Below are 23,528 nucleotides of genomic sequence, written 5' to 3' on the forward strand. Positions count from 1 at the left end.
TTAAAGAAGAAGCAGTATATGATGTCAGAGGGGCAATAGATTGGGGAGGGGGCTATCATTTTGTAAGGGATGAATTGTCTAACTTTTACATTGTTTTGTACACCTGAAACTAATAATAATAAAAAGAAAGAAATACAAATTGCCAGTTACAAAAACAATCAAAGGGATGTAAAGTACAGCACAGGGAATATAGTCAATAATTTGTAATAACTACGTATGGTGTCAAGTGGGTACTAGACTTCTCAGGGTGATCACTTCATAAGTTATATAAATGTCTCATCACTATGTTGTAAACCTGAAACTAATATAATATTGTATGTCGACTGTAATCGCAAAAAAAATTTAATTAAAAAAAAAGATTCAACAACAAAAAAAGAAGCAACATCAATCCTTCCCAAACTCTTCCAAAAAATTGAAGACAAGGGAACACTGCCTAACTCATTCGATGAGGCCAGCTTTACCTTGATACCAAAGCGAGACAAAGACACTATAAGAAAACTACACACCAATATCCCTTATGAACATTGATGCAAAAATCTTCAATAAAGTACTGGCAAACCAAATTCTGTAGCATATTAAAAGGATTACACATCATGACCAAGAGGGATTTATCCATGGAATGCAAAGATGGTTCAATATATGAAAATCAATCAAAGTAATACACCATATTAGCATAATGAAGGAGAAAAGCCAAATGAGCATTTCAATTGATGCAGAAAAAGCATTTGACAAAAATTCAACACCCTTTCATGATAAAAAGACTCAATAAACTAGGACTAGAAGGAAACTACCTCTACATAATAAAATCCATATATGAAAAAGACATAGTATACATCATACTCAATGGTGAAAGACTAAAAGCTTTTAGAGGAAACTTTAATATCAGGAAGACAAGGATGCCTGCTGTGGAAACTTTTATTCAACATAGTACTGGAAGTTTGAGTCAGGGGAATTTATCAAGAAAAAGAAATAAAAGGCATCCATATTGGAAGGGAAGAAGTAAAATTATCCCTATTTGCAGAAGATATGATCTTATATGTAGAAAACCCTAAAGATTACACACACACACACACACACACACACAACTCTGTTAGAACTAATAAAATGAATTTGGCAAAGTAGCAGGATATGAACAGCACTCAAAAATCAGTTGCATTTATATACACTAATAATGAACAAGCTGAAAAAAAATACAAAAAACAATTCCATTTACAAGAACATTAAAAACTTAGAAACTAATTTAACCAAGGAGGTCAAAAACTTGTACAGTAAAAACTACAAAAGATTGCTGAAAGAAATTAAAGATGATATAAATGAATAAAAACACAGCTTATGTTCATGGATTGGGAGACTCAATATTGTTAGGATGTCAATGCTATCCAAAGACACCTACAGATTCAATGCAGTCCCTATCAAAATCCCAATGATATGTTTTACAGAGATAGAAAAATCTATCCTACAATTCATAATGCATCTCAAAGGACCTCAAATAGCTAAAACAATCTTGAAAAATAGGAAAAAGCTGAAAACTCACACTTCCTGATTTCAAAACTTACTACAAAGCTACAGTAATCAAAACAATGTGTTACTGGTTAGAGACAGACATAGACAAATGGAATAGAATAGAGAGCCTGGACATTAACTTCACATATATGGTCACATGATTTTAGTCAGGGACACCAAGACCATTTGATGGAGGAAAAGAGAGTTTTTTTTAACAAATGGTGCTGGAAAAATTGGATATCTAAAACAAGTGAAGCTGGACCCTTACCTTACATCATATATAAAAATTAACTCAGGGGGCCAGCCCGGTGGCTCAGGAGGTTAGAGCTCCGTGCTCCTAACTCCAAAGGCTGCCGGTCGGATTTCCACATAGGCCTGTGGGCTCTCAACCATAAGGTTGCCAGTTCAATTCCTCGAGTCCCACAAGGGATGGTGGGCAGTGCCCCCTGCAACTAAGATTGAACATGGCACCTTGAGCTGAGCTGCCGCTGAGCTCGCAGATGACTCAATTGGTTGGAGCGTGGGCTCTCAACCACAAGGTTGCCAGTTCAATTCCTTGACTTTCGCAAGGGATGGTGGGCTGCGCCCTCTGCAACTAAAATTGAACATGGCACCTTGAGCTGAGCTGCTGTTGAGCTCCCAGATGGCTCAGTTGGTTGGAGTGCATCCTCTCAACCACAAGGTTGCCGGTTTGACTCCCACAAAGGATGGTGGGCTGCGCCCCCCGCAACTAGCAACAGCAACTGGACTTGGAGCTGAGCTGCACCCTCCACAACTAAGATTGAAAGGACAACAACTTGAAGCTGAACGGCACCCTCCACAACTAAGATTGAAAGGACAACAACTTGACTTGGAAAAAAGTCCTGGAAGTACACACTGTTCCCCAATAAAGTCCTGTTCCCCTCCCCCAATAAAATCTTAAAAAAAAAAATTAACTCAGAATGGATCAACTACCATGTTTCCCCGAAAATAAGACCTAGCCAGACCTAGCCAGACAATCAGCTCTTTACTATAATATAAGACCGTGTCTTATATAAATATAATACAATATAAGACCAGGTCTTATATTAATTTTTGCTCCAAAAGACTCATTAGAGCTGATTGTCCGGCTAGGTCTTATTTTCTGGGAAACATGGTACCGAAGTGTAAGACTTGAAACTATAAAATTCTTAGGAGGAAACATAGGGCAAAATCTTCACGACATTAGATTTGGCAATGATTTATTGTATATGACACCAAAAGCACAGGAAACAAAATAAAAAATAGACAAATTGGACTTCATGAAAATTAAAAAATTTTGTGCATCAAAAGATAAAATTAACAGAGTTAAAAGGCAACCCACAGAATGGGAGAAAATGTTTTCAAATCATGTCTCAGACGGGATTGATACCCAGAATATATAGAGAACTCATAACTTCACAACAACTAAACAAACAATCTGATTAAAAAATGGGCAGAGGATTTGAGGAGAGTTTTCTCCAAAGAAGATAGACAAATGGACAATAGGCACATGAAAAGATGCTCAACATCATTAATCATTAGGAAAATGCAAATCAAAACTACAATGAGATACCACCTCATATTCATTAGGATACCTACTATCAAAAAAAGAGGAAATAGCAAGTGTTGGGAGGATGTGGAGAAATGGAAACCCCTGGATGTTAGTGGAGATGTAAAATGGTGCAGCTGCTGTGCAGCTGTAAGCTGTAAACAGAATTACCATACGACCCTACAGTTCCACTCTTAGTTATATGCCTACGGCAGAATTTCTAGAAACACAATCTACAGATCACCTGCATCAGAGTTACCTCGGGATGATTGATAAAATGCAGACTCCCAGCTCCAACCAAGATCTACCAAACCAGGTTTTCAGAGTGACGCCTATGAATTTGCTTTTTAAATATGCTTCAAAGGGAAATAATGCTTAGATATTAGGGAATAGTATTTATGCACAGTTGGTTGGGCTCTCTAAATTTGGTGAGCAGGGCTGTTCCTGATGGTCCTGGAACTTTGGAAAGATGGAATACTTGAGAGACTTTGGGCTGAATTAATCACATTCTGGAGTAGCTGAAGGAGTAAATAAGAACCCTCTGTTTAGACTGCACAGAATAAGATAGAAAAGGGAAAAAGAAAGTATTTTCTACATATTTGAGGATTTTGATTCAGGGGTTGAATAAGGGAACGGTGTTTGCTGTTTTCTGTCTTCAGGATGAAAGACTGGCACGCTGTATCATTATGTTGTGCTCACTGTGTATGTAACACTGGTGAGTTTGATTTCAGCATCATACAGCACAACTGTAAAGGAGATATAGGTTGGAGGAATGCCTTCGCAAGTAGTGGATAGTAGTGATTTTCAAAACTTAATGTGCATACAAATTACCCCAACCCCAGAAATCCTGATCCAGAAGGTTTGGGGCAGAACCCAGAAAACTTCATTTAAATAAACACTAGGATATTCTTATGTAGGTGGTCCACAGAACACACTTGGAAAAACATTTGGGTTGCACTTAATAGATAGAATGTCCTGACCTACCTCACTAGTTCCCTGAGTAGAACATCAAAGGGACACTTGTAAAAGGGCTGAACTACCTATTTCACGAGTCCCAAGTGGAGAACCAACAAGGATTGAAGAAATCAGCTGCATGAAGGTGCAAACAGAACATTTCTGATAGTCAGCTAAGCTCCCTGGAGAGGGAAAGCAACGCTCTAGGTTTCCTGACTTGAATGATAAAACAACAACCCTTCCACCTCTTGCTGTGTGTGTGTGCTTGTGCGCAAGCACGCGTGCGCATATGCGCGCACGCACGCGCACACACACATACTGTATGAGATGGTGGATGTGTTAACCAACCTTTTTGTGATGATCATTTCATAATATATATGTGTATCAAATCAACATGTTGTATACCTTAAATCCACACAATGTTATATGTTAATTGTATTTCAATAAAGCTGCGAGGGGTAGGGGAGAAAAATTATTCTGACACTTTTTTAAATGGTAAGGAATATCAGTTACAAAATAGTCACAGGGCTGTAAAGGATAGCATAGGGAATATAGTCAATAATGTTGTAATAACTGTACAGTGCCAGGTGGGTACTCCACTTAGCAGGGGATCACTTTGTAATTATATAAATGTCTAACCACTACTCTGTACACCTAAAGCTAATATAATACTGAATGTCAACTGTAATTGAAAACAATTAACATTTTTTTAAATGGTAAGGAAGACTTTATTCAAGACTCTTACAATAGATGTCAAAACTATTGCAGTGGGGAGAGAGCAAGTTCAACACTAAATACAATAAGGAGCAAAGTGAGGGGGTCAGTGGATGAAAAATTACTAAGAGGAGACATCAAGGGCAAGGGATTCTTGCTAAATTGATTTCAGATTCTTGCTTAAGGGAGGCCAAAGCCTCAGATGTCAAAGGTGGGGGATGAAGAACTTGATCAGATGTCGAGGGTCATCAGAGTAGGGGATTCCCTCTAAACTGATTAGACAGGATTCTTGCTGAAACTGGGCTACGCAGGTCTGGTGAAGGGGCGTGGGGGTAAGGCCAAAGCTGAGAAGAAAGCTCACAGGAGTCAGACTAAAGTTTGGTTAGTAGTTATGAAAAAAAGTGTTCTTTTTCTCTTGGTTTCTTTTTTCATTCTTTTTTCCCCCTTTTCAGGATAAGATTAAAGTGTGACCGTGAGAACAAAGGACCTGAAAGGCCTGCTTTTTACCTAGTCCTTGATCTTGAAGTCCTGCCTGGCTTAGCAGAAGATTAGAATGAAAATCAGGCCAAGTTCCAAACTGGCAAAAGAGCAAATAATGTCCTTACACTCCATTTATATGTTTTTATCAGAGAGCTAATGGGACGTCCATCTAGGTGGCTGGTGGAGTATTTGGAGATACGTGATCCAAAAATCTCTCTTTTATACAACTAAGATTGATGATATAAAATTGAATATATAGTCACACACACACACACACACACACACACACACTCTGGAAAGTATGTATCTAAATACTAAAGGCAATTTATTTTTCCAGACCTATAAAATAGATTGAATAATATTCTCAAACTTAATTTAAGACCCCCCTAGAATGTGTCATAAACAAAAATCGAGTAACTTACAGAGTAATCCAATCATGAAGAATGTCCTGTGTGTGCTTGTTATCTCATTACTTGAAATAAACTTCCAAAGGAGACTGCTCCCTTTAAAATGAGAAAAAGACTTCAAAAGGGGTAAATATCCTGTCCAAGGCAAAACTGCTGGAAAAGCAGAACCAGGAGTTTAATTGAGGTCTGAGTTTAGAATCTTATTAAAATTTATTTCTATCATTTTAAAGTAATATATTTTAAACTGAAATAGGATCATAACCCATGCTTTGTAACCTATTTGTTCCAGATGATATGTCATAAATGATCTCCTACTGCAATATCCTTCAAATTCACTGGGTTGGGTTTTTTTTTTCCATAAAACTTTTATACTTCTGGGAAAAGATGGCAGCTTGATAAATCATGGTTGATTCCTTAAAAAAAAAAAAAGAAAAAGAAAGAAATGTAAAGTAAGGAAAAGTCAGCATCAGCACTGAAGAGAAGAATCTGAGTATCAGAGACTTCGAAGAATTTTATTAGATTTAGGACAAATGGTTTTAGATTCAAGAATACCCAGGTAGGATTGCCAGATTTAGCAAATGAGAATACAGGATGCCCAGTTAAATTTGAATTTCAGATAAACATTTTTTTTAGTATAAAAATTATTTATACTGTTGGTTCATGCAGTATTTGTCATTTATCTAACATTCAAATTTAACTGGGCATCCTGAATTTTTGTCTGGCAATCATACCCCTGAGCCCAGTCACCGCTTCCCCGAAGCAACTTCAAGGAAGAAAGGAAGGGGAGAAAGAGAAGGAGGAAGAGAGAGAGTGACAGAGGAAGGGAGGGAAGGAGGTACTGGAACTCAGGTTTGGAAGGACAAGGGCTGGGATTGGAGAAGGGTGATGGGGCTGACCTGAAATTTGTGTCTGGAGTTCCAACTAGTTGTTGGGGATCCTGTGGGTTGCACTGGTCCTAAGCTCCAGAGATGTCAAGTAATACTAAGCTGTAGAAAGCCTAAGGTGGGAAAATGGGCCCCCTCAAACATTGCTGGTGGATGAAAAAATTAATGCAGTTTTTCTACAGGACAATTGGGTATGTATCAAAAGCTTTAAAACATGCATACACTTTAACTTAGCAATATCTCTTCTAGGAATTTATTCTGAAGACATAACAAATGTGTTCTTTACAGTGTTGTTTATAATAACAAAGAAATGGACACAACTTAAATGATGAACAATAGGAGAATATTGAAATGACAGTACATTCATATATTTAGGCATACTACGCATCATTAAAATAATTCCACAGATTATTTATTGACATAGAAACACTTTTCACCATATAGTTTAATATTTTTTTAAAGGCAAGCTACCAAACTGCATTATGGTAAGATTCCACTTTTGTAAGAATATACAGATATATAAATATATATGTATTTTAGGCATTAAAAATGTCTGCAAGGATATATACCAAAATGTTAATGGTTTTCTCTAAGTAATCGAAATATGGATTTTATTTTCTTTTTACTTTAATATCTATTTTTTTTCTTAAAAATGTATATTACCTGGGTAAATTTTTTTAAAGTTGTTAAAAATCTCTGATTGGTGATCATATGCTTTTGAGTAATTATAAAATGAGACCGCAATTATAAAATGGACTTTAATATTAAGAATAAGTTCAGATAAATGAGCACTGAGTTTCTACTGGATGCCAGGCTGCAAGCTGGGGATAGAGATGAATTGGACACGTTCTCTGCCCTCCAAGAGTTTACAGGCCTCATTCCTTGGTGAGGTTCCTTGGCTCTTGGCCCTTGGCTCTAAAACCCCATTTGTCAGCCCATTCAAGATCATCTCTCACGTTAACCAAATTCACAGAGGCTGATGAACAAACTAGGACAATGTATTAATTTGTGCTGAGAATTATTACAGTCACGGAGGCCAGAATAGTACTCTAAACATGACCGGAACATTTTTTCCCTGTGGGCTGACCTAGATAAGGAACCAAATTATGATTAGAATGTTACTTGCTGAGCCTGGAATCATACCAGGGGTAGGTAGTAACTTAAAAGTCTAATGGGACCTGGTTAAAATAGTAGGTAGTACCTTTCTCCTTCAGTAAACATGGCCTTGCCAACAGAACCATAAATAGCACAAGGGTGAGATTTTCCTTTCCCAGAACAGTAGTGGTTGGAGGGACACTGCCAAAATTTACCTCAGAGAGTCTCATTTTATAAACATCTCCCCAGGCTAAACTTCATTTCTTTCAGATTGCACCCTTAACATCTGCAGTCATAATTTACTCAGATCTGGAGCCATTCCATTTCTTTTTTTTTTTTTTTAATTTAATTAAATTTATTGGGGTGACAATTGTTAGTACATAGATTTCAGGTGTACAATTCTGTATTACATCATCTATAAATCCCATTGTGTGTTCATCACCCAGAGTCAGTTCTCCTCCCATCACCATATATTCGATCCCCCTTACCCTCATCTCCCACCCCCCACCCCCCACCCCCCTTACCCTCTGGCAACCACCAAACCATTTTTGTCTATTTTTTCTTTGCAATTTTGTATTTGGATATTTTAACTGAAGAGTTCCTTAATTGTAATAAAAAAACATTATTTCCTTACTTTCCCTTTCTTAAAGGGATCTTATTCATGCACTCGTGTACAATAAACTCTTAAATATTAAATGCTTTTTTTTTTTTATTGGGAAAAAATATTCCAAATAGGGAGGGCGTGGGTGGAGATAATAGGAAGGGTTTTGGTGAAGGCCTCTACAACTGCTCACTTGCTCTTTGCTCTTCAATCAGGATCACACTGGGGCAAAATTCTTATGCTCAAATATGAAACTGAGTCCTACCACACGATGACACCGGACACAGATCTCTCTCCTGGGGTAGTTATAAAGAAGTTGCCCCTTGTTAGAGCTTCCTTGGTTGCCAACTTACCTACCCAAATTTTCTGTAATTGGTACCAAAGTCCATACAATCTACTCAATATTCTAAATACTGAACAACATGGTGTACCCACTGTGGATTATCCAAAAGGGAAATAGTACACGTACATTCTTAGGGTGCTGGCAGCAGAGGGACACCTTGAGCACACATACCTGCATGCATGTGATCATGGACACGTGTACACACATATGCACACACACAACTATTTGGAAATACTTTAATGTTTGAGAGTTTAAAAAAGGCATTGAAATAGTCATCATGCAAAATTACAAAACAAACAGAATTTATTGGACTTCTTGATACTTATTTTAAGGTTTAGTGTTTTTGTGTTTTTTGTTTTTAATTTCACAGTGGGTGCTTTAGTGTTTAGGGCCTCTAAGCTCTCAATCCAATCTTGGTTATATTCATTCTGTAATAGTATAAATGTTTTTTTAAAACTTCTAGCATTAGCACCACTTGATATTCACATTTATCGGGCAGTTACATTTATGTGTTTTCAATTTCAACATGTCTCAGCTACTGGATACATTCCTGACTCCTTCCAAGAAGCCACGAAAAGTTTTTCACATCTTGCTTTCATCACACAGCAAAATAGCTCTTAAAGTTAATTAGAGTTAGGGTTTTGTGCCAAACACCCAATGCCTAACCATTAATTATTTTTTAAGTATTAAGAGTGCAATATAAGTTGTCAAGTATGTGTGAAAACCTGGTCTCTGCCCCACGGCTTACCATATAAATTACAAAAACAAATCAATTCAGACTACACACTACATCAAATTAAAAGCAAGGCTATACTTGAAAGACATGAAATTCAGAGACCTTTTTGTAAATCCCTAAGAAGTTACTATAATCTAACCAGAACTTGCGGGTTTGAGTGTAGAATTTTGTGTTTTTGTTTTAATCTTCTAACAATGCCACTGCCACTGTTCCAGGAAAGGACATTGAAATTAAGAGAACGCTAGAGTTGTAATACAATTTCAGTTACTCTCTTTTGTGGTCCCAAATGAAAAAATTAAACAGCAACATAAAAGTCTTTGATATCACCCAGCTTTTCCTGAAGCATCTGAGTGAACTCAAATATATCAAGCTATTGTAACAAGAATCTCAAAGATAGTAGCAAAGTGCAAAACAATATATTTACTTTTTCTTTCATTAAAAAATCGTGGTGTCTCTCCAGTTCATATTGCTCCTCCTTTTCCCTTGGCCTGTAGACATTACAACTCCAACACCCCAAGAGTGGATTGTCAGACAACTTATTTATACAGCTTTATTCTGCCCCCACTGATCACAGTTGATTGGACCAGGAGTGGGCACCTGACCCAAGTTGGACCAATCAGAGTCTCATCCCCCAAAATTTGGAACTAGAACTGAGGGATTCAATCTTTCTTTAGGTGGCTAGACTTACAACATGGAGGTAGGAATGAGGTGAGGGCATCTTCCACTTCTGAGGAGAACTGGAGAAGAGTGGGAAGCAGTTCACAGAGAGAAAAGGAAGCATGAGTGCAAAGACGAGATAGAAATAAAATTATATTATTACACTATGACTACAGTCAAATAATAAATATACATCCATATACACAAGTCCTAGAAGTGAAACGAAAGAAGTTTGACTTGTTGGAATGGTACAACTGCATTATTTAGAATCTAGATGTAATTCAAATTTATTTAGAATTGTTGATATAGTGTTTGGGTAATAAAACTAAAAACCACTTTTTCTGAAGAAAAATGTGAATTTTAGGAAAAAGAACATTGTAGAGAGTTAAGTCTTGCTGGCTATTGGGGGTTCAGTCAACAACTTTCTTAAGTACCAAAACAATGCTGGCACTTTCCAGAACATAGAATTGAAAATTCTTTGTGTAGCATAGAAAGAACTTCAAATTATTTTTTGGAATAAAATGAAGGATGGACAGATAGATGGATGCACATTTGCACAAAGGTTTTCATTAAGTACTCCTTGATGAAAAATCAGATAATAGAAAGGCAATCTCTTAAAAATGACTCATTCTGAAATCTTTTTTAATTCCTCCTCCCACAATGAGTAAATTCTAGGAAGACTAGTGAAAAGTGTGTAAAAATTCTGTTGCTTCCAAATGGACTTTCTACAACACTGAGCAAAAGCAGCCAGTCAGAGATGGGTACACACTGTATGATTTTATTTATCTAAAATGTAGGAACTGGTAAATTTATGATGCATGTGTTTTATTTTACCACCTGCAAATTATACCTCAATAATGAAGAAAGTAGTCTGTAATCAGATAAGATCATTTCACAGAATTGAAAATCAGGCATAGACATTAAGAAGATTTTATTTTCCGTAAATTGCCTATTTGGAACGTAATGAGGCTTTTCTAAGTATTTTGAGTAATCTGACCATACCAAATCACCTCAGGTCAATATGGGTGGTCACGGATGGCAAAATGTTCACTTAATTAGTTATAATGGCTCATACTGATGGGACTGAGTGTACATCTTTACGGCCATCATTGCCAGTCCTCTTCAAATGATCAGGTGGATTCTTCTTTCTAAAGAGTTATGTTATTTACATGAGACTCTAAAGGAATCTAAGAAATAAGGCCCTGCAAGTCGCACCCTGGAAATTCATGGGCAACTCAGAGAACAGGGGTGCACTGACTGCAGAGGGAGGAATCACAGGGTCCAGAAAGATCACACAGCATGTTGGACTGTAAAATGGAACTTGACCTACGATTTTGCATCTTCATATTTTGGGCAACTGTTTTTCCAACATAAATTATTTTGGAAGCTGTTATTCATACATATTTAACACAAAAACAGAAATTATTTACACTGTAATATAGTAAGAAGAAGTAATTATAGAGCACAAACGGCATTGACTTACTAGTCATAGAAATCAGGAGTCAAATTCTAGCTCTTCAATTTCCTAAATATGTGCCTGTGGAAAAATGATCCAATTTCTCTGAACTTCAGTTTCTTCACCTATGAAATGAGGTTTATAATACCTGCCCTACACTGTTATTCTTAAGGTTCAGAGACAATACATATTCCGGGGGTACCAAAAAAATGCACTCGTATACACATTTTAAGAGATGTTATCTATGCTCAAGCAGGGGTTCACCGTAATCAGAAGTGTCTGGACGCTGATGGTAACCACTTTGAGCACCTCTTGTAATTGCAGAAGTCAAACGTGATTTGTATTCATCTTTTGCTATCAGTATATATTGAGCATTACAATTTTAATACAGTTTTTTTTCTTTCTTAAAATATGCACACATTTTTTTTGACACCCTCTGTGTGTGTGCCAGGCGTATTCAGCAAACAATGGTGGCAGTGACGGTGAAGTGTTAGGAGAAGTGGGTACTAGCCACTTACAGTTGAATGGCTTTATTCAAGTGCTGTAGTTTTTCTGACATTCAAGTTTTTCATTTATTAAAAAAACCCAAAATATCCACCTGTTGAGGAATGGCTTCTGAAGTTAATTTGCAAGCAGCCTATTTTTGTTCTTTCTGTGTGGTTCTTTGCTCTCCTATGTGGTTCTACTGAATTAAGTACTTTTAAACTATAGGTACTAGAAAAGGCCTATATATGGTATACATGTAACACAAATGAGATAAAAAAGAAAACAGAAACGGCAAATAGCACCCAATCCTAATTTCCATCCGATCCGAGTCCCATGGCAGAAACCCTCCTGGTTTGCTCATCCCTCCCCAGCGTGGAGAGGATGGCAACCAACATGAGGTTGCCGACCCCATTTGGGGCAGTGATTACATTACTCTAATTTTTAGATGTTCATCTTGTTCTTGAGAAATCAAGACGGGGCAAGTTTCAAGCACGTAACGTAAACAAGCGAAACATGGCCTCTCCCTTGCCTGAGTCTACCCTCCCACAGTGCTCTGACACCAGAGCAAGGATGGCCACTCCATCTCTCTCTCTCCCAGGAGTGGAGGAGGAAGCCAGGGTAGGGGCACTTATCTTTCTTATGTTTCACTGGCTCAAGATATCTTACTTAGGGAGAAGAGAATGACAATACTAGAAATAAAAAGGTTTGTCTAGCCAGACTGGGCCAAGCAGTACAAAATGATCCGATCCTCTGTATATTATTTTAAACTAAAATATTGTTGCTCTCTGAACCCAGAATAGTATGGCCGTACTTCTCTATTTAAAAGGGGAAAAGAAAAATCACAAAAGCTTGGCATGGGAAAATTCTCAGCACAAGAGAATTTTCTTTATACCAACCAAAGTTTGGTGATCACAAACAGAACTTTACCCTGCTTCCCAGGATTGTTGTGAGAATTAAATAACAAAATTACTCTGCTGAGTACAAAATGCACATAAATATTAGTTAGGTTATTACAAGGAAGGAACTGGTACCACTCCAGGTTTGTGCTGGAGACAGCAACAACGAACTAAGCAGACAGCTGGGCAAATCTGCCAGACAGGAAGCAGTCTGACTCTTGAATACCAGCTGGATTCCCTTTCGCTGAGCTACACCTGCCAGACTGGAAGCCCCTGGTGCTAAAGTCATGAATGAGCACGTCCTGTCCCAGGCCTCCAGGGCCGGGCCCCAGTCTGGCCTTTGGCTCCACCCTGCCGTTCTGGCCCAGGGCCAAGTCTGGGCTAACTTCCCCCTCTAGCTTGCCTGGTACTGCCTTTCCGGTACCATCAGGCCCTAAGCCAGAATCTCAAGTATTGTATGGCACAAAGTGGCCCAATAACGAGAACACGCCTTTCTCCATGCAAGGGAACTTCCCTTCTTCCTCTTTCCTTAAGTCACTTCTATCTCCACTTTTTTGTTTCTCATCTGTCCAAGGTCTCCAAAATATGGTGTGGGAGGTCAAGAAGCTGAGAAAAGAGCAAAGGAAAAAAATTCGTCTCATTGGCCATTTTTCTGAATTGAGTCTCACCTGCTCCGCGCCACTAGTGCTAATTTCTTGCTAACTCCTAAAGTTTCCAGTAGCTGGACCATAATAGGTTCTTAATAATTACTTGCTGAATGAAAAAAAGTATCAAATAATGAATTAGCAAATACATGTCAGATGAAGCCCTAGGCCTTTTTCTGGACCCTGACCCTCCCACCCTCCTTTTCCCTTGTCTGCTTTTTGTCTGCTCTTATGGTCACATACGAGGGCAGCCTAAGCTTGATTTCCCAGATTGACTTTGACTTTAATTCTTTATGCACAAAGGACCACCATCAGCACATCTATTATGTTGTGTGAGTCTTGAGAGGAAAAAGAAACTGAAGAGGGACAATGTGTTTAGGAGTGATGTGAAGAATATAAGAGACACCCTGTCTGGAAAACACAGTTGCTGACAATAGAGGCAGATTAACTGCTACCAAACTTAGAAGTAAAAGGGGCTTTAGATTCCCACCACTCACTACTCCTAACTCCAGATGCCCTGAAGATCAGGAGGGTAGAGCCAGATTTTTCGGTGTTCAGTGGTAGAATACTGATACACTGGTAGAGCACATTTAATATAAACTCCAGATGATATTAAGCAGTCAAATATACATGTAGGCCAACAGACAGATGAAAAGAGGCTCAATATCACTACTCAACAGGGAAATGCAAATGAAAACCACAATGAAATATCACCTCACAGAATAGCTATCATCAATAAATCAATAAACAAGTTTTGGAGACGATGTGGTGAAAAGGAAATCCTGTGCCCTGTTGGTGGGATTGTAAATTGGTGCAGCCACTATGAAAAATAGCATTGAGTTTCCTCAAAAAGTTAAAAATAGAACTACCTTATGATCCAGCAATTCCACTTTTGGGTATTTATCTGAAGAAATCCAAAACACTAATTCAAAAAGATGTATGCACCCCTATGTTCACTATAGTATTACAATAACAAGGATATGGAAGCAACCTAAGTGCCCATCGATAGATGAATGGATAATGATATATATATATATATATATATATATATATATATATATATATATACCATAAAAAAGAATGGAATTTTACCATTTGTGACAACATGGATAGAGGGTATTATGCTAAGTGAAATAAGTCAGGTAGAGAAAGACAAATACCATATGATTTTACTTATATGGGGAATCTAAAGAACAAAATAAATGAGCAAATAAAACAGAAACAAACTCATAGATACAGAGAACAAATTGATGGTCGCCAGATGGAAGGGGAATTGGGGGAATGGCTGAAAAGGTGAAAGTGATTAAGAAGTACAAATTGCCAGTTATAAAAATAGTCATAGGGATGTAAAGTACAGCATAGGGAAAATAGTCAATAATCTTGTAATAACTATGTGTGGTGCCAGATGGGTACAAGACTTACTGGGGCGATCACTTTGTAAGGTATGTAAATGTCTAATCACTATGTTGTACACCTGAAACTAATATAATATTGTATGTCAACTGAAAAATAAATTTAAAAAATAAATTTAACAAATTTATAAGCTAAAGAAATACATGTAATTGGAATGTCAGAAAGAGATGAGAGAGACAATAGGGCAGAAAAAGTATTTAAGAAATAATCGCTAAGGTTTTTCTTAATTTGATGAAAGAGAAATTTGTAGACACAAGATTGTAAATAAACACCAAGCAGGATAAACACAGAAAAAAAGTCCATGCTGACGCATATCATAGTCAAATTATTGGAAACCGAAGATTAAGATCAAATCTTGAAAGTAGCAAGAGAAGAAAACATTACATAGAGGGGAAAATTACCTGATCAACAGCCAACTTTCAACAGAAACCATGGAGGCAAGAAGACAATTTTTTAAATCTTTAAAATGCTGAAAGGGAAAAATAAACAAACTTGTCAATCTAGAAATCTATATTCAGGGGTTGTATCATTCAGGTATGAAAGCAAAATAACATTTTCAGATAAAACTAAGAGTATTTGTAGCCAATAGACCTGCAGTCCAAGAAACAATAAAGGAAGTTCTTCAGGTTGAAGGAAAACATTATCAGATGGAAACTTGAATTATCAGGAAAAAACGGAGCACACCAGAAATGATAAATATCTGTGTTAACTCAAAATATTATTTTTGTTGCTCCTTCCCTCTTAATTTCTTTATAAATTGTTTATTTACAGCATTGTCTTGGGAGATTTATTACTTGTAGAAGTATGACATATGAGCTTCCAGTTCTAACAGCCTTCCTACTCTGTAAGATTATATATTTTATGGGATACTTAGTCTGGAATTGCTTCTGTTATCTATTTTATCCTCTTCCTACCATTGTGGGTTGGTTTTGACGGTAGACTGAGTTGGAATAGTGTGAAGAATGGAATCCTTGAAAACTAACAGAAAGGGAGAGTGATGGAATATAGGATGTGTATGGTTGGTGGGGGTGGGGGTAATCAGTGCAGGGAAGGAAAGTAGATTAAGATTAAATGCTCCTGTGGTAAAAATAGGTTACCAGGAACAGGCCTAAGACTCTACCCTAAACTGTGGCAGAACTAGAAGAGAAATATACCTAATCCTCTCTCTGACCTCTTAGCCTTCTCTCCCTACGATAATTCCTACTCTTCTTTTGACTTGATAGGTATGTCTATATGTCTTAAATAGGACTTAGCTCCCCCAGGTAGCTGATCTCCAGTCAGTGCTGGAGGTGAACAAAAGGTGGCAGGATTTGGGGTATACTAAGGAGAGAATTTGCAAACATAGTTCCAAGGCATGTCCAATGAGAAGAGGAAGTCAAAGAACTGGGATGGTGGATATATCACCTATGTGAATCATAAATATTGAAAGAGTAGGATAGGATGGACAAACTGGCCTCAAAGTTCTGAATGAAACCCTGGATATCGTTGTTTTAGTGACTGGGATACTGTAGGCTCCCAGTTGTATACAGGACATCAAGTTCCATCAGATGTTGTTAGCTTTTTGGTTGTAGGTAGTCTTTTAAAATGTTTTTCTTTATTTTTTACAAACATGCTTTTCCCCCAAACCTCGTATTTGTCCTGCCAAGGATTTGGCACTTCCTTCGAAAGAAAGAGCACTCAGAGTGAATTGCACCAGCTCCAGAACCCAAACACAAATGACACTGACCACATGATGGGAGGGAAATGAAGACTGGCTATCTGCCTATCAGGAATAATAAAATAGGTTTCACCTTACAGGCCAACTCTCTGGAGCCTTATGTTGAGGATTGGGAAGCTTAGACTCCTGTGTATGGGCTCTAACAGGAAGTACCACAATTAATTAGTGATGTTTGCTGTGGGAATTAGGCCATGTGCTCAAGAGTGCTATCGCCATAGTGTGGGTTTGTAGGATTGACCGATTCCTGGTAGATAAGGGGCTTCCTAGACTAATACAAAGGAGTCAGGTCTCTCCATGTCACTGAAGCTCAGGACCTGTCTGTCAGGTCTTGGTCAGGTCTTATTCAAAGAGTTAGGAAAAACACTGAGTATGAGAGCGGGAAAAGCCTGTTTATCATCATTGATGTTTGCTAAGTTCATCACATGAGTTAATTGGCCAATTCAGATAGGCCTGGGCTCTGGAGCCATCCCTCTGGAGCCTGCCTTGCTACCTTCACATACCCCACCAGGTAAGGAATGACAGGAAGCCATGGGATCTTTTGATCTGAACAGATTTCTCCTTTACCAGCTGAAGTCATGGGGATATGAGTTTTGTACACGAAACCAACCCCTACTCTGCCTCTAAAAACCAACAGAAATCTTGGGTCTTGGTCCCTATTTGGTTTTACTGTAGGAACCGGTGATTCCTCTTCTAATCCCTTTCTCTTAAAGGAGTGCTGTGTCAAGGACAAGCCCTTGGTATATGGTGGTGACATGAGTTGAAGTTCGGTCTTTTGTGAGACCAGGAGATGGAAGGGGAGAAAAAAGAGATACCGGGTTTCTGCCAGGGGGCAATGGGGGTGGGAAAGAATGTTCAGCTATTGCAAGCTTGTAGGTAGTGGAGTTCGGGGAGAGGTGACGTCTTCCTACTCCTCTGCAAGAGTATATGGGGGAATTGCTCTCGGGTGTGGATGGGGGTAGGGAGGCCCTCACCGTTGGCGTTTTTTGTGTGTTATGGAGGAGGGTGAGGAATGCTGGATGGATGACCATTGGGTACGGTTAGTCCTTCGTGGGGTCGGAGGTGCGAGGCCTGTAACAAACCCTTGAGCAAGGGTAGGAACAACCTCCTCCCACCCCACTCCCGGAGGAATCCGGGCTCCCAGAGCAGCGAAGAAACCTCAGTGAGTGAGAAAGCTCCAGAGAGCCCCCCAGGTGGGGTGCAACAGGGATGTGCCTGGGGCTTGGCCCCTTCCCAAAGCGCGGGGTCTGCTGTGGCAGGAAACGCACCACCCAACCTCAACATGTCACCTCGGGGAGGAGGAGCCGGGTGGGTCTTCGCAGCTCCAGACTGGCTGCTGGTCCGGAGCTTCGAGGCCTCCCCGAGGGGACAGCGGAGCGCTTGGACCAGGCCAGTGGGGTCCGGGGTCCCGGTGCTCTGGGAGTGACGAGCCGCGCCCGGGCCAATTTCGGGTTCGCAAGGGTGGGGAAGTCGGTGCCCGGCAGCGGACGGGCGGGCCGTCAGCTGCCCGGCCCGGCGCCTACCTCCCCGCCCCCCGGCTTCCTGCGGAGGCTGCGGCCGCCATGTTGTTGTGGGGCTGAGGCGGCGCTGCGAAGCCGGAGCGGCCGTGACAGGCTGCGCAACAGGTTCGCTGTCGGCGGCCTGGCGACGAACCCGGCAGCGGCGGCGGTCGAGCAGGGTCTCCCGGCGTCCGCCTGCGCCAGCGCTGCTGGAGCCGAGGAGCGCGGGGTCGCGCTGTGACGTGCCGGAGGCGCAGCGGAGGCGCCAGGTGGGTGAAGCCGCTCGCCCAGCTGCGGCGGGGCGCGGGGCAGGTGCGGACGCCGTGGCGCCCGCCGCGGGGAGGCTCCGCGGGCCGGGATGGGAGGTGGCTGTGCGTCGCCGACAACGTGGACGGGTCCTCGGGAGCCCGGGAGGCCCCGGAGCTAGGCCCCTGGTGGGCTTGGCGGCGCCGGGCGGAAACCTGCGGCTCCAGGTTCCTGCCCCCGCCGCAGGGCCAGGGGGGCACCCCCGAGGGGCCGGGGCCGGGCTGCCCCTTCTCTGCGCCGAGACCCGGCTGCGGCCTCTTCTGGCAGGTGCGGACGCCGCCGAGGGCCGGGGGCAGCGTGGCCCCCTGGCTTTGGGTGCCGGCAGAGGAGAGCCCTTAGGGGCATCCGCACGCTTCCTGGGGGACCTATTTTATTTTCGCAGAGTTGGTTTTCCTTCTTGGTAATGCTTGGTGCGGAATGCCAGGTGAGCCGCATCCCGGTGCGTCAAAGTCGCCCGAGTCAGTGGTGGGATGCTCGGTGTCCATCGCTCGCATTAAACTGAAGTTGGGAAATGTTACAATTTGACTTATGCGTTGTTGACTTCCAGGGTATAGAGTAATCACGGAGAGATGCAGTCTCATAGGTCAGAATAAAGTTTGTTGCTTATTATTATTTTTTAAAAGACGCTTGTATGTGCGTGGTGCCTGGGTAAACCGAGGCTGAAACTACAGATGGCTTTGCATTCTGTAAAATGATGCTGTCTTTGAATTTATTGCTCATGTGCTTTATTGTTAAATGATTGCCAGTGGTTACTGTGGTTCGTTGGAGACTTTTATTAATTATGAATTAGGAATATTTTTGATAGAGGCAACCACTTTATAAGAATTAAGGTTCACACACAAAAAATGATTGCTTTACTAACTGCTCAACCTAGTTCGTTTTCACTAGTGTTTACTTGCTTACCCAGACATAGGCGAGATGTGACATGAAATTGTGTGTTGTTTTAGACAGCTTAATTTAAGTAGCATAGACTGTAGGTTAAGCTTAAGCCTCTCAAGAAAAATTATTTGCTTCTCTCCTTGTGCTGGTTTCCTATATTGTTAATCAGTGATAAAACCTAAACGCAATCTAGAAACATCACGTAAAACCTTTACATAAATTAATAATAGTGTCCCTCACATTTTAAAGATAGTAGCAGCTCTGATGTGCACACCTTAGGTTTCTTTGGCTGTGTCTTTGATTCCCTTGTAATTTCTTTTTTCCCCAGCTTTACTGAGATATGATTGACATGATTGACATATATCCCTTGTAATTTCAAAAGTATATAAGATGGAAGTTGTTTTTATTATAAAAGCTTAATTTAAGAACAAGCAGAATTTCATGTTTTTGAAGGACATGGAAGAAATGTGCACTGCTGCTGTTTTGATGTAATGTTAATGAGCAGCTGAAATGCTTGCCTTTTTTACCCTTTGGTGCATGTAATTATTCACTTTGCTCACCTTTATAATGAAAGGTAGAATTGTCTGAGAAAACTTGACCTGTACTGAATTATTGAGCAGGGAGATACTATTGTTAGTTCAGTATATCTCAAGGCTAAAATCCTGATCTCTCTTGAATATGAGAACATGTGTTAGGTATGTTCTGGGATTGGAATTTAAAAATTTTTGATTTTCACAAAAATAGAATAGTGTAAGGAACTTCTATACACCCATCACCTAAACTCAGCAGCTTTCAAGGTTTTCTTTATGCATCTCCTTTACTTTCTTATTTTTATTGTTTGGTCATTTCACCCTATATATTTACTATATCACTTTTAAAAAGTGGAAAATTTCTTACATAACCTTAGGATTTTTATTTTTACTGTATCTTTAGAGATTAAAGAAAATTTCACAAATTTCTATCTTTCTAGTAAGACAAAAAGAACATTTATTGGCCACCTCTTTTAACGACTTTATTCAATATTAAAATATATTTACCATGCTCGTCATTTATTGAGCACTTACTACATGCTAGGCCCTGTACTATTTATTTTACATAATCATTGAAAGCTCTCAAAGCCCCTAAGAGTAGTTCGTTTCCTCTATCAAATAGATAAGTGAAATGTTAACCTGGAGGTTAACTGACTACTGTAGGTCTCTGAGCCAGTAAATACAAGAGCCAGGCTTCAGACTAAGATCCTTCTAACTTCAGCACCTGTGCAGTTATCTGGTCTATTCATCTTGGTTCAGAGGGGGAAAAAAAGTTATTTGGGCATTCAATAAGTATTTGTTGAGTAAATGAATGAAACTACATAGTAGTCTATTGATAAGTGACTAGCATTTTTGTATATTATATTTACATGTAAATTATTCATATTAACAAGTTCCAGAAATTATTCAGAATGAACTAATTCATTACTGAAAATGTGATATGTTTATTACCATATAACAGTGCATTTGCTTGTGTTTTCTTTTTTTTGTATTCTAATCTTTTCAATATCTTATTTATGGAGAATTTTGTGGAATAACTATTTTTGAAGAAAGGCTAAAATAAGGCAGAGTTTTTTGATGTGCTAATTGTTAAAGGCAGGATTCTAAGTGTGAAGTAGAAAAATGCTTACAGTTAATTATGTAATTGAATGGATCTAGAGAAGAAGATGCATCAGAAATGCTGTATTTTTTTACTTGAGTTCATTTTTGGCTTTGTACCATCCTATAAACTACAGAACACAGTGACTGATGTTAGAGGCCTGCTGGGTGGAGTGTGCCTATAGGTATTCTTGAGAAGGAGGAACTGAACTGGTCTAAAGGATCTGACGGCAGAGAGGAAGTGGGGGAGGAGAGGAGGAAACAGCAAAAATAGGACAGTGAATACATCAAGAAATAATGTATTTTTACAACTCTCAGAGGGCAGCATATTTCATTTGCAAATGTATAGTATTATTTTGAGAGATTCTCTTAAAAAATAATTTCATGGTTATAATGACACTGAATGATTTATTTACTTGTGGAGCTATTTAGCAGTGGTTATGGTAGACATTCGGGGATATATTACCAGATGGTAGACATTTAACTTGTTTCATTTAAGCAACTGTTTTATGTTTTCATGATCATTTTATTCACTAATACATATTCATTTTAGAAAATTATATGTGTTTTAATGAAAATTTCATTTATTTCCATTATTACGTATAACTAGTTGGTGGTAGATAAGGGTACAGGCTTTCAAGTTAAACCTCCCGCTCCCAGCTCCAACACCAACTAGTTGTATGATGTTGAGCAACTTATTTTAATTCGATAAGTTTCTGTTTCTTCATCTGTAAAATGGGATTGCTAATAGCAATCTTATTTCATAGTGTTGTTGTATGTAATATAAAGTACTTATATTACGTAAAAATGTTGCTTATTATTATTCCAACTTGCTTCAAGGAGAAATCTCAAATTAAAATGGCCTAGTCCTTTTTTTGTTTTTGTTTTTCCTAGTGACTGGAAAACAAATTAGCTTTTTTGTTCTTAATTTTTAATCTTACCTTCAAAACAATCTGTGTAAGAAGGCTGGAAAATAGAGTGGAAGAACTGACCCACAATCTTATCTTCTGGCAAAGAATCTGCCCTTTTCGTCTCCTTAATTTGGGGAAGAAAAAAAACAAACAAAACACCAAACATAGCCTAAAGGAAGAAATATTTTGTATCTGCAAAAGAAACTACTACTTTAGATTATCTCTTCAAAGTCTTTGAATCCAGCTACTTAAATAGCTTCCGCTTTTCAGTGTGAGGAGTCCTGGACTAGTGTGAGGATGATAATGGGAAAGAATGGTCAGGAATGGTTGTAAGTGTCAGACTGCAGAGCCCGTAGAGATAGGGACCCAGCAGGATTTGCCCTAACAGCAAGGAGGACACCGATAACTGTTGCTTTATCATTTCTTTTTGTTTAAACTTTGGCGAAGGTATTTGGACACTCTCCTCACCACCCTACCCCTCCTCCTTCTCACTTAAGAATGCTTAAATATAAGAATTAATAAATTCTTAATAAATTTTACAACTTATGTAACATTTGGTGACTTTATAGTGCATATCAAGTACTTTTGGTGAATGTAAGTGAGAACAAGATGAATGAAATTTGCAGAGAATGATGCAGACTGGGAATGCATGTGTAGCATTCATTCTCTAACTTGGTAGTAAATCCTGAAAACCCGAATGGTAGAAGAGAGACCATGGTTATGATGTGAGGTTTCAATTCCATTTCCTTTCTCACTAGAAGCATTTTAGGCTTTCCCTCTGCTAAACTTCCAGTGAAGTGCTTATAAAGTGATTTTGTCTTGTTGCAGAGACAGCCTATATAGGAAGGCTGCCCCTGCCCACCTCTCTCCTTCCTTCTGGTGTCTGGTCCACATTCCATAATTTGGACTTAAAAGTTTTGACTCCTTCTTCCAGCATCCTAACTCTTACATCCAGCACCCAGGGATCCACTTGATCCCAGAGAACTGAGTCTCTTGGATGACTGAGGTGGAAACAGCCATTTAGATATTTAGATTAGATACAGATAACCCAAACTTCCAAACTTTTTCAGAACACACTCTCCAGTCCCTGGGTTTTAAAGTAATTATTGCATGGTGGGAATCCCATCTTGAAAAAGTCCACGCTGCAGCTCCTTCTTCAATCAGTTTTTGCTTTTGCGCTCCTTGTTAGTTTGACTTTACCTCATCTTTGTCTTTCTAGGGGCTTCAGTGAAAACAAAAAAAAAAAGGCTTTTTTCTTCCTTTTCTGCCGTCTGTTTTAACTTTCTTTTTCTTAACCACCATCTTTCCTCTTTAAAAAGTTTTAAACCCTACAAAATTGCTTATATATAAATATATACATTTTTATGTTTTTTATAAATATATAAAAAATAATATAAAAGGGTATTGAATTCATTCTTTTAACAAATATTAAGTGCCTCCATTCCAGGAACTGGTCCAAACACTGAGTGAAAGCATTGAACGAAGTACACAAAAACCCCTGTCCTTGTGGGGCTTATATTCAAGAAGGGGAAAGAGAGACAATAAAATGTCTAGAGGTTAGAATGTGCTAAGTGCTATGGAGAAAAGTAAGTTAGGAACTGGGGGTAGGGAATGTGTGGGTAGGTGAGTGAGGGTAATTGAGAGAAGTAAATGTGCCGTATTCAAAATCATTAAGGAATTAAAGATTGGGGAAGGATTATTGTGCACACTCTATGAGTAAACTTTATAGTGTTTCGGGTCATTGTATTTAACATAAATGTTTATCATTTTAGT

General features: G+C 39.1%; 2 protein-coding genes across 8 annotated transcripts in view; one reads left to right on the forward strand and one right to left on the reverse strand.

The window, feature by feature from the left end:
- Positions 1 to 18,772, reverse strand: part of LOC109435111 (uncharacterized) — a 41,098-nt gene extending 22,326 nt beyond the window's left edge. The window contains exons 1-3 of the mRNA XM_074333908.2: positions 18,493 to 18,772; positions 18,056 to 18,429; positions 15,220 to 15,287 (exon numbers count right to left, since the gene is read on the reverse strand). Coding sequence (XP_074190009.2) covers positions 15,220 to 15,287; positions 18,056 to 18,429; positions 18,493 to 18,772 — 722 coding nt within the window. The remainder of the gene's footprint in view (positions 1 to 15,219; positions 15,288 to 18,055; positions 18,430 to 18,492) is intronic.
- ITSN2 (intersectin 2) overlaps positions 17,822 to 23,528 on the forward strand; it is a 122,382-nt gene continuing 116,675 nt past the window's right edge. For 3 of the 7 annotated variants that reach the window (XM_088796258.1, XM_088796259.1, XM_088796262.1), the window contains exon 1: positions 17,823 to 18,300. The gene's annotated coding sequence lies outside the window, so the exon portion shown is untranslated. Of the gene's footprint in view, positions 18,301 to 18,325; positions 18,762 to 23,528 lie in introns of those variants that run through there. The other 4 variants (XM_088796257.1, XM_088796260.1, XM_088796261.1 and 1 more) reach the window with 4 other exon arrangements.

This window comes from Rhinolophus sinicus, chromosome 2 (assembly GCF_057876585.1).
Source record: "Rhinolophus sinicus isolate RSI-liver-muscle chromosome 2, RSI-T2T, whole genome shotgun sequence".
Classification (NCBI taxonomy): Eukaryota; Metazoa; Chordata; class Mammalia; order Chiroptera; family Rhinolophidae; genus Rhinolophus; species Rhinolophus sinicus.